The 11,088-nt window shown below is 38.4% G+C and overlaps 1 protein-coding gene across 3 annotated transcripts; it reads right to left on the bottom strand.

Annotated features, from left to right (window-relative positions):
• Positions 1-2,933: 2,933 nt before the first annotated feature.
• Positions 2,934-10,482, bottom strand: LOC307034784 (uncharacterized protein). 3 transcript variants are annotated; one of them, XM_079673672.1, is made up of 18 exons: positions 10,229-10,482; positions 9,194-9,452; positions 8,941-9,055; positions 8,765-8,839; positions 8,201-8,596; positions 7,909-8,013; positions 7,568-7,800; positions 7,310-7,488; positions 6,627-6,720; positions 6,310-6,545; positions 5,978-6,092; positions 5,459-5,576; positions 5,287-5,378; positions 4,734-4,851; positions 4,535-4,636; positions 4,263-4,436; positions 3,621-3,797; positions 2,934-3,393 (listed from the first exon to the last, which is right to left on the bottom strand). In XM_079673672.1, exons 2-18 carry the CDS (start codon positions 9,260-9,262, stop codon positions 3,035-3,037), a joined length of 2,757 nt encoding a protein of 918 aa, XP_079529798.1. In that variant the 5' UTR covers positions 9,263-9,452; positions 10,229-10,482; the 3' UTR covers positions 2,934-3,034. The 3 variants fall into 3 exon arrangements, with proteins under 3 accessions (XP_079529798.1, XP_079529797.1, XP_079529799.1); XM_079673671.1 differs by lacking the exon at positions 10,229-10,482 and having other exon boundaries at positions 9,194-9,700; XM_079673673.1 differs by lacking the exon at positions 10,229-10,482 and having other exon boundaries at positions 3,281-3,419; positions 9,194-9,709.
• Positions 10,483-11,088: the final 606 nt, after the last annotated feature.

The raw sequence follows: 11,088 nt of genomic DNA, 5'->3' as shown, positions 1-11,088 counted from the left end.
AAGGGCTGGTTTGCTTTCACTAACTGTACGGAGGCTCAGTCACTGGTACATTTTTATATACAAAGCCATGTTAGGGAAACTTCCATCTTATATCTGCTCCCTGATCTCACGGAAAATTGTAAGTGGCTACTGCCTGAGATCGAATGCTGTGGTTTTATTAAATGTGCCAACTGCTAGGACTGTCTTAGGGAAGACAGCTTTTAGATGCGCAGCTCCTCTGTCTTGGAATAGTCTGCAAATTAAATGGAAACTGAGCAATCTGGTGCCACTAAATGTTTTTAAAGCTCGGTTGGATGCTACTCAATCGGAAGCTATTGGTACCTGTTTATGTGGATAGTTATGTAAATGGTGCTGTATGATGTCCTTTTGTTGTTCTGTTTATGTTTTTATGTTTCGTGTGGAACCTACTTGAGCAGGTCTCCCTTGAAAAAGAAATCAATGATCTCAATGGGATACACCTGTATAAATAAAGGTTTGAAATTAAATGAAATGAGAGTCATCATCATCATGTTCTCTCTGCTGCTGCTGCTGCTGCTGGCAGCTGGAAGTGAGTCAACACTTATTATACTGCTGTTTAACAGGATAATCTGTCATATAACTTTTTTTTGTATTTGTACAGGTGTGAAGTGTGAACAGTTGACACAGCCAGCTTCTGTGACTGTGCAGCCAGGTCAACGTCTGACCATCACCTGTCAGGTCTCTTATTCTGTTAGTTAATAATAATAATAAAATTCAATAACATGCTTTAACCACTAGGTGCCCGTTTATCAGCTGTGCACCGTTATGGTGTAAATACTGCCTATCTACCAATTGGATCCAATATAAAAGTCAGCCGAATTACTGTTGATATTGCAAGGAGACATATTGTGTGAAAATAAATCTAAGATGTTGTTAAATGGCTGATATATTTGTGATCCACGTCACGTTTTCAGTTTTGGCGGCAGTTCTTCCTGTTTGTATAGAAGTCTTCTCATCAGGGCTCTATAAATAGATAACTACGGCAGATATGTAATATGTAATGCAGCCGAACCATGTATTACAATGCCGTTATGTGATTAGCTCCAAAGAGAAAAGCAAGCAAACTCGGAATAAAGTATTATTATTTTTTTTAAAAAATGTTTTCGGATTTCACATCGCATAAACACCATTTCCCAACGTGCATTGCGGCTAAACCATGAATCACCGAGCTGAGGATCTTGGTTATGGCTAGAAAGGATCCGTCTTGTGTAAAACTCTCGCGAGAGTTCGGCTGAATGTCACGTGGCTGAATGTTTACGTTTGGCAGGCAGCCTTTCAGTTAGGATCGTTAACATCAGTTGGCCACAGCAAATGATGGTGAGAAGCTAAACTATCTATTAATTATGTCAATGACAGGGAGTGTGATCGTTGAAAAGCGGTCTTGCTGGTGTTCAAAGAAGAATGACAACACTGTAGATCACCAACACTATGGTTTATTTTTTATTCACAGGCAAGTCAACGTTGTCGCAGTAAAAGTCCCAAGATAGCTCCTGGTGCAATAAAATGTTCCCTTGCAGTGTTTTACTATTATGTCTGATGTTTCTCTATTAATATTGCTGCTGCATTAATGTGTATGTTGCATCATGTTACTGCTGTAGATGTGTTTCCGAGCCGCTCCGATTACAACGAGAGTTACAACGAGAACGTGACGTCATATTTTCAATAGAAGGATCCTTTCTAGCCATAACCGAGGATCTTGCCTACGTCTGTTTCCGGTATTGTTTTTGACGGATGTATTTTGTTATACACACATTCCTTCACATTTAAATTAAAATGTACATTAAAATATTTCATGAGGCTTTCTAAAATGTTTTAAAATATAACTACGGTTCGAGTTGAAGAGTTTATAAATTAACATGAACCGAAGCTGTTGCCTGGTAACGCAATCGTGCAACGTCACGTCCGTTAATTCCACATCCACACACATCGATTTAATAAATGAATATAGCCTTTGTATCTGCTAAAAGAGGTGCCGACCAGCTGGGGCAACAGAAAATTGGCGAAATTGAGTGTGACTATTACAAATGAAATCATTATTATATTAATATTGATAATAATAACAACCGACCGTCGGGGTAGCATTTGCTTGGCATTTCCGGGTATATCTCCACTGGTTGGGCCACGTTAACAATACTGTGTAATTGTCACGTTTGAAGGGACGAAATCGTGACAGCTTCACGTCTCCCATCATGGTAAATCGTCACATGTTCACGTCTTGCCGTGATACCGGGTTGTGCTGACCATGTCCATGCCTTTATGACAACAGTGTACCAATCTTCTGATGGCTACTTCCAGCAGGATAACTCACCGTGTCACAAAGCTCAAATATTCTCCAACTGGTTTCTTGAACATGACAATGAATTTTACTCAAATGTCACAGTCCACAGTCATCAGATCCAAATCCTACAGTGCACCATTGGGATATGGTGAACGAGAGATTTGCGTCATGGATGTGCAGCCGACAAATCTGCAGCAACTGTGTGATGCGATCAGGTCAATATTGAGTGAAATCTCTGAGGAATGCTTCCAGTACCTTGTTTAATCTATGCCATGAAGACTTAACGCAGTTCTGAAAGCAGATGGGGGTCCAACCCATCCTAGCAAGGTGTACCTAATTAAGTGGCTCGTGAGTGTATTACTTAGCTCAATTTGTATTGTTAGTGTGTGTCTGTAGGAGTAAAGTCTAGACACATTCTTTGGATGTAAGCATTGGCTAATTAAACAGATCATGATTAAATGACATGATGATAATAAGGGTGATCACCAAAACCTTATACCAGGGGTGGGGAACCTCTGGCCCTCGAGGTAACTCGGATCTGAAGGTGACTGATAACTGCTAATGGCATTTACTTGAATACCAGACATAGTAAATGCAAAGCAGGATCATATAAAAAAAAAAGGTAATAAACAAGCCATTCAATCGTAATACTCGTTTTAATACGTTGACATGCATACAACACAATAGACTTGTTAAGTCCTGTTCGTTGTCCTGTTTGTTGTCCTTATCACCGTCCTGTTAGTTTTCCTCATCACCGTCCTCATCACCGTCTTGTTCGTTGTCCTCATCACCGTCCTCATCACCGTCTTGTTCGTTGTCCTCATCACCGTCCTCATCACCGTCTTGTTCGTTGTCCTCATCACCGTCCTCATCACCGTCTTGTTCGTTGTCCTCACCACCGTCCTCATCACCGTCCTGTTCGTCGTCCTCATTACCGTCTTCAATGTCTTCCTCCATCATGAGAAAAGACGAGTCCGAGCCAATACAGCTGTAGGTGCTGGTGACTCTGCTCAGTTTCTGCTCCAGAAGATATTGATGGTGTAAAATACAGCAGTGCAGTCCCCTGTATCCCTCTTCTGTTATATCGCTTGGAGAAACTAAAATAAAAAGACAAAATGACAGTCTATGTAAGGCAACTTTTAGTTAGCATTGATGTTGGTTCCATATAAGCAATTTGAATGTTTAACTCCGAGGCTGTATATTAGCTAAAAAGATTTGTGATTCAGAAAAAATGCAATCATTACAGATGCTATTCAGTGATAGACATTTGACACTGGGAGGGGGGCAGTGGCAAATGTTATAAATCGGTATTTGTGGAACATACTTTGGTTTCTGATGTCGTCTTTTGTCTGATGAAGGAGGCGGTCCAGTTTGTCCAGTGCCTGCCTCAGATTTTGACAATGCTGGGTCATCTCCTTCACAATGATGACTTTCTCCTCTTCCATACGCCTGACCAGCATAACCTGGTCAAAAAGTCGCCTCTTTGTGCGCAGGTTCACCACTATAATGGAAAAAACACAAAATATAACAACCACAATGGTAAGGCTAATAAAACAAATAATATCAGTTTGTATTCAATCTTTTTTAATTAAATTGACCAAAACCTTAAAATCTGGTAAAAAAAAATTCAACCTCGCCGCTTGCTGAATTTTTTCAATTCTGTCTATGTTGGCAGAATTACATTCAGTATGTCTTGAGATTCAACATTAGTATGCAGTTCAGGGTGGTCAGGAAGGGTTTTACTGTTTCCATAGATATGCCTGTCCCAGTGAGACTAGACTATTAAGACTTGATAGGGCAACATCATACAGACCTTTCAATATAATTATTTTAAAATGATTTGTTGTGATCATGATGATTTGTGACACCTATGTTGATAGCTCTGTGTTACATTGGTGATTGTATTCTAGTACTTCAACTGAATTTATGGAATATCTAGGGCAAACAAAAACAAGTTGTTTCTTACCATCTCCTTGCGCCTCCCAGGGCAGAATGACATCCTCAGACAGACCGCATGCTGCTTCTGTGTCAATTTTCTCTGAACAGGCATCAATGGTGTTGTACTGCAGTATCCTCTCTCTGAGTTTCTTCTTGAGCTCTGTCAGTCTTCTCCGTTTGCGTTGCCTTGTTTGGTTGCTGTCTGTAAAGTAAAACAAAATACAAATAAACTAATATTAATAATACAAACAACAACAACAAGAAACAAATATTGTTTCTAGATAACGTAATAATAAATACCATTTTGTCGATAGAGGTTGTGTTTCTTTCTTCGGAGGGAATAAATAATTTCATCTATTTCTCTCTGGAGCTCCTCTTGGCTACTCTGGGCTCCATGTTTCTCTTGAAAACAGAAACAACAAGGTGTAATCATAAAACATGAAGCCAAATGTTTGGAAATATGGAACCAAATCTATACCACAGTGATCATATAACATACCAGTGGCTGCCCATTGCTTGACCTCCAACACCCACTGCTCCGTGTCCTCCAGGGAGATGTTCAGCTCTTGCTTGAGACTCTCAAGATTGTCCACTTCAGTTTGTGCTCTCTGTGTAGTCTGGTTAGAATGTTTAAAAGGAAAAAGTGAATATGCGTTCCAGTTGGTTGAGAAGGTTGTTTTTTACTGAATTCCTTTATGCACATTAACTGACCAGACAACAACATGAAATGCTAAACACCTTCTCTTCAAGGTTGGCAAGTATCACCTTAGTTTCCCTTTTTTTTCAAGATCAAGCAGGATTAACATTATTATTATTATTATTATTATTATTATCCAGAAATTCAGATGAATCAACCTATAGTGCTTTATTAAAAACAAACAGAACAGAGACTCTCTTGGCAGAACAGTGTGCCATGGCAGCACCATCATAATGAAATGATTGCAGAATACATTCAATTCAACAACATGTAGCTAAGGATGGTGTTAAATTACTACAACAACAAACTCGGATAGTCTTAATATACATTTTGAAATGCAGCATGGACGTCTTACTTTGACAAATCTCTTTGAGAGTGTCTTGTGGAGATTCTCCACCTTCCTGTGGTTCCATTGCATAGCCAGCACGGTTATCATATCTGCTCTAGCTGTAAACACAAAAACATGAAAATTCATATGAGCTTTACAATGTGGCACTACTTAAAACTATTTGTTTTCCTCTACCAACCTGATTTGGTCATGTATTTTGTTGTCAGAGCTGCCCTTGAGAGGAAGCTGTTAACCTGTTCCACTTCCTCGCCGACAGTATTTCCAGCACCTTCCTGGCTTCTGCCACCCCACTTCACCTGCTCAGAATCATAAACAATGAGATCTAGCTATTTAGTTCAATATTATAATTTCTTGTACTGTACATCTTTAGTTATCATCAGTGTCAGGAGCAATTTCAGAAAGTTAAAATGTTCTGATATTGAATTATGCTTTGAACTACAATGTCACAACTGCAGTTATTTGAAGCTCTATTCATTCATTATTTCTACAGTGCGGATATATTTACTAAAATAAACATAATGGGTTTTGGAAGCCTATCCTTGTGACAGTCTGTTTTGTAACAATTTTGTCAACATTTGTAACTATTACAATTATTCCACAGGCTTGAATAGAATATACTACATGATATTCTTATGTGCACTACAATTTCTAAAACATTTGAATCTAGTGACACAAATGTTTAACTTGCATACTGTACCTCGCATTTGCCTGTGTGGGCCTTGGCGTGCATTACAGAGAGAAAAGGTTTCATCTCTGTAAGTGGTTGGAGCTCAGGCAACTTTGCTGCCATCTTCTCCAAATAAGGCCAGTACCTGTAATGACAAAATCAATTAGCTCTTCCAGTTGCATGATGGCATAATAGTAAAAAGATAAACCAGGTCCTTAAAATTACCAGTACAATCCTTGTAACCAACATCAGCATTTATCCAAATGAATATTTTTTTTGCTTTACATCTACTGGATGTGCAAGAATTAAATAGATAACACGTTTCCCACAAACACTTCCAATTTTGCAATAGTTATAACTACCTGCAGGCAACATCCATACAAAAGAATGTTGCATTCGCAACTTCAGCCAGCTCCTTCTGCAGGAACATTGGGTAGGCATATATTTCACCACGGTAGTGATTTAGGCCTTGTAGTAAGATGCCATGTCTGCACACAGCTATTTGCAGTCCTTCCTCATCCACCTTGGCCCTGGACTTGTGTGAGGTTTCTCTGCAAGCTGTGAATGTTGCCGGTCCACAAACATCACGACCACTTTTCTGAAATAGACACAATCTGTTACATTTAACCCTGTGCTAAGAAAAATAAATAAAGGGTTAAGGGATTGAATAGATTCTTACAATCGTCATCTGGCTCCTGATTTTGTCGACAAAGGCAGACACTTTACTGTCCTGGGCAATGAACAGTCCATCAAATAGAGACGGTTCATCTGTCCTGCGAAATTCGAGAAAGACATTGTAAGCAACATTATCATACATACATAAGTTTGATTGTGTCCTCTATTTAATGTGGCCAATTTGCTTTTGCCATAACATGTTCATAAATGTGGAAAAGGTCTTTGTGAATTTGATCTGTAATTCTGTGTAAAGTCTTTTGCCACCATTATTTAACATTAGTGAAATGTTTACTGACTTCTTGTAAAAAGGTAAAAATAAAAGTACATCCTTTATATTGATGGGCATGGAATAGGGCAGAGGAAGGCATAGAAAAAGGTTCCTGGGCAATTTAATACATTTTTCATGAAGCGATTATATCCAAAACTGGTTCTTAGCTCCAACATATCCAACTAACGTCAACCATTTAACATTTTAAAGTTGAGTTAACTTTACAGGCGTCATATATAATAATTTTTATGAATTGGATTTATATAATTATGTGTAATTTCAAACCAACTATTGTTTTCTGATGGTCTACAAACTTTGGAAAAAGAAATTGCAGAGTTGGGGAAAGTTAGACATTTCAGCAAAGACATTCAGCTTAGTCAATAAAACAACAACTAAAATGAGAATATGATTTCACTGACCCTCTGGACTTCTTGAAGCGATAATGCTTTCTATTGCCATCTACAGCAATAGCCAGCATGTCAGGTGTGCATGCTGGGCATTTAAAGGGCTCCACCAGGCATAGATCTTCTTGTCTGTAATTACAGAAGGCAAACTCCCGAAAGACTCTGTGGAAGATATCGCTACAGATTCTGCCTGTCTGGAAAAAAGAATGGTATTCATTTGGTTCATTAAAAGTTTGGTATTCAAAAATCTTGAAAACCACATTTTATTCTTACCCTTCCTGTGGAAAACGATCGATGTTCAAGCATTTTTATAAATACTTGCTGGGATAATGCTGGGCTGGCCAATTTCATTTGCTCGAATGATGTGAACACATCAAAGTTAAAAATAATTTTGCAGCTGTCGGTTGCTGGCCAGTATTTGTATCCCAGCAAGTCACCTATGCTCGGGGACCATTTGGCGGAACAAATTGGGCAGCACACAGAAGGCAGACGAACGTTGTATGGACCTGAGAAAAAATATAAATGTGCAATTTGACAGCTATCTATGCAATGTAGGACAAAAGTATAATAGTAATCCTGTATTTCTGCTTGATCGTCTTCTGGTGGCAACAAACCATTGATAGTCACCAACACGGTCTGCTTTCCTGGGATGATGGTGAAATCTTGGCTTGGACCACAGAAGCAGATTTGGGATGGCGGAGGAATTGGAAGCAGACACACTGCAGCAAAGACAATTTCAGAGATTCATATGCATGTTAGGACATGTTAGGAAATGTAGTCAATACAAATTGAGACATTTTAACTGTTAAAGCAAACTTCCGACATGGTGAAAATGATGCCGCTGTATATGTAGTGCACATTAGGAAACCATGGTAAGGGAATATGTAATACCTTATTTGAACCCACCTTGTTCACAGAGTCCATATTGGCCACTTTCATCCACAACCACTAAGGATGTGGGAGGAATAGGTCTGTAAAACCCATAAAACATGGCTTCCCTGTCATGGAAGACATGTTTACCATGGATAATAGGGTCACATGCCGGACAAAGAAAGGGAGTTCCTGGTGGAACACAGTCCAAGCACCGGACCACAGCATCAGCAGTTTTGCATTGGAGACAGGAACGTGTAGTGACAATCTCTGCAGCCAATTTCAAATTAAGGAGCTCTGGCATTGCAGCTCTGAATTTTTGTTCACGTTTCAACTGTCTTTGGGTCCATGTTGATGCAGTGGGTGTTTCTTCTGATGATGCAGGGACAGTGAGAGAACCCAACAGGTTTCTCAGTGTCTGAAGATGTTGATCTAAAATAACAAAATATAAAACAAATCATGGAATTTAGTTTAATTTAAAAAAGATATTCCATACATGGCTTTTCACTTTACAATGTATCATGAACAAAGCTATTACATACTACAAACAATTACCTACATTTCAAGTTGAAGGATAATTTAAGAATTCATTGTGCATACCAAGACTTGGGACCTGTAGAGGAATCTCATGTGTCTCCTCGACCTCTGGGGACTTCTGAGAGCTGGAAGGTTTAACTGCATAAAACAAAGTACGAATTTATGGGAAACATTATTGAGGACCGACCAACGACATTAAAACTTAATGAAACACTAGAACTAGATTATATTTTACAGACCAGATCGATTCTTATTCCAATGTTGGGCTATAATGTTCCCATCCAGGTCCCTCTTCCTCCAGGAAACATTTGATCCTTGCGTTATTTTCTTTGGTATCTTCGGTTTCTTTGGTTTCTTTGGTATCTTAATATATAAATATATAAAAGAGATTATATATTTCCCTTAATTGTTGCACACACATCTTTGTAATGTGTGTGTCTGTTATCATTTGAGTAAATGTTATAATACATTTTTGGATAATGTTGTACTTGCCTTATTTGCCAACTCATCTGCGAGGGCATTCCCTATCTCTAGCCATTCATTCAGTTGCTTGGATGCCATTTTTAAGTGAGGATAAAAAGGGCAACAACAAACAAAGGATGAACTGACATACAGGGAGGGAGAAAAACAAAACAAAAGACAAGAAAACGAGAGGGGTGAAAGAGAGTAGGAAGAGGAATATGGCTCTGAAAAGAACCGTTGATTTTTTTATGATAATAGGCTACTTCATATAATTGAATTGATAGATGACCTGAAAAAAACCAAACAGATGAACTCAGATTAGCTGTGCTACCATGTAATTTAATTGTTGCTTCATAAATAAGCATTCGCCAAAATAAAACTACAGGCACCAAAATCAATCAAGTCCCAGGTAAATCAGTAATTACAGGGAAATATATTTCTCTTTTTAACTAGATGTGATGCTTTCACAAAACTTAAGTTGAATTAGCGAATGTTTAAAGTAGTAAAACAACTATGACCTGATGATATTCAAGTGTTGAACTTACCCTAACTATCATTAATGCAACATGTTAGGTGACATTTCGAAGAAAGAAAAAGTGTGTGCATTATAAAAAGCGCCATGTAAATGTCAACTATTATTATTATTATTATTAAAGTGCCATTTCCTTTTGCATTGTTTACGTTCATATCATGTCCTGGTCTGGTTAGCTGAATATACATACTTTTGCCATTGTTATGTGTTATGTCACGTGCTACCAAGGGTTTTGTTTTTAGGCAAGATTTTAGCTCCTTTTGTGCGAAGGAGAAAACTCTCCCTAAAACTTGTTGTAGACGAACCTTCTTATATTGCAATACATATCCGTTAGCGCATATAAGCTAAGCGCTAAGCGCTAACCTTTACAGCCATGCTATTGCTAACAACATGCATTCGCCTATACTGCCTATGCCACGGGCCAGCCCTAAAACGTAAAACTGAAATATCGTGGTTAAACATGCTTAGTAGAAAAACGACAGGATTAATTAAAAGCGTAAACAAATCAAATGAAATACAGAAATCAGATTTACCACTTGTAAAGCTCTGACGCTCTTTAACAATCCTTCTTCTTCTTCATCTTCTTCTTCATCTTCATCTTCTTGGCTCGTCGCACTTTTATTGATGCGCAAGGTTAAAGTTCACGGGATTACGATCGTGACAAAACGTGACAAAAGGTTGTAATAAACTGCTGCTAGAAATGAATAATGGGAAAGCTACGTGGCTATGGGTCGTAATATCGTGATCAACACTGCTTAAACAATCGACCTATTTGGTCGTTTTTTGTAGGAGGACAGGCTGTCTAAACAATACTTCTCGGCTCGTTTGGTTTCCGGTCATTCCGGATGTTGTCACATGCTACTCTCGTCTGTAAACAATAATGTATTCAAATAAACTGTACTTTCATTTAATATTCAACATGGTAGTACCTCGACATCTATAGTTGTAGTGTTAAATCCGTAGGTTTCGGTTTGCACCACTCCATATCATTTCGCTACTAAATTCACCTCTTTAGGAAATCGTATATTAGCCACATGCTAAATGCTAACCGTAGATGAAGGATTTTCAGAATAAAAGCTTAACTGCTTGTGCACAAGAATTTCTGGTTTTTCAGTATAAAAGAGCGTTTAAACTGACGGTATGTTTAAGCTACATTATACCATCAAAACATTGATTTTAATTTCTAACAGTCTTCAGGGACTGGTCAGCTTTCTGTCCCCAGAATCAGAACTAAACATGGTATCGCAGCTTACAGTTATTATGCTCCAAATATCTGGAACAAACTCCCAGAAACCTGCAGGTCCGCTGCAACTCTTACTACTTTTAAATCCAGGCTGAAGACTTTTCTTTTTGTCGCTGCTTTTAATTGAACTATTCATATCTTAGACTGCAC

Source organism: Notothenia rossii (genome assembly GCF_949606895.1).
Source record: "Notothenia rossii genome assembly, chromosome: 4".
Taxonomy (NCBI): Eukaryota; Metazoa; Chordata; class Actinopteri; order Perciformes; family Nototheniidae; genus Notothenia; species Notothenia rossii.
The sequence above is the reverse complement of the archived record's forward strand: the minus strand, read 5'-3'. Positions and strand labels throughout refer to the sequence as shown.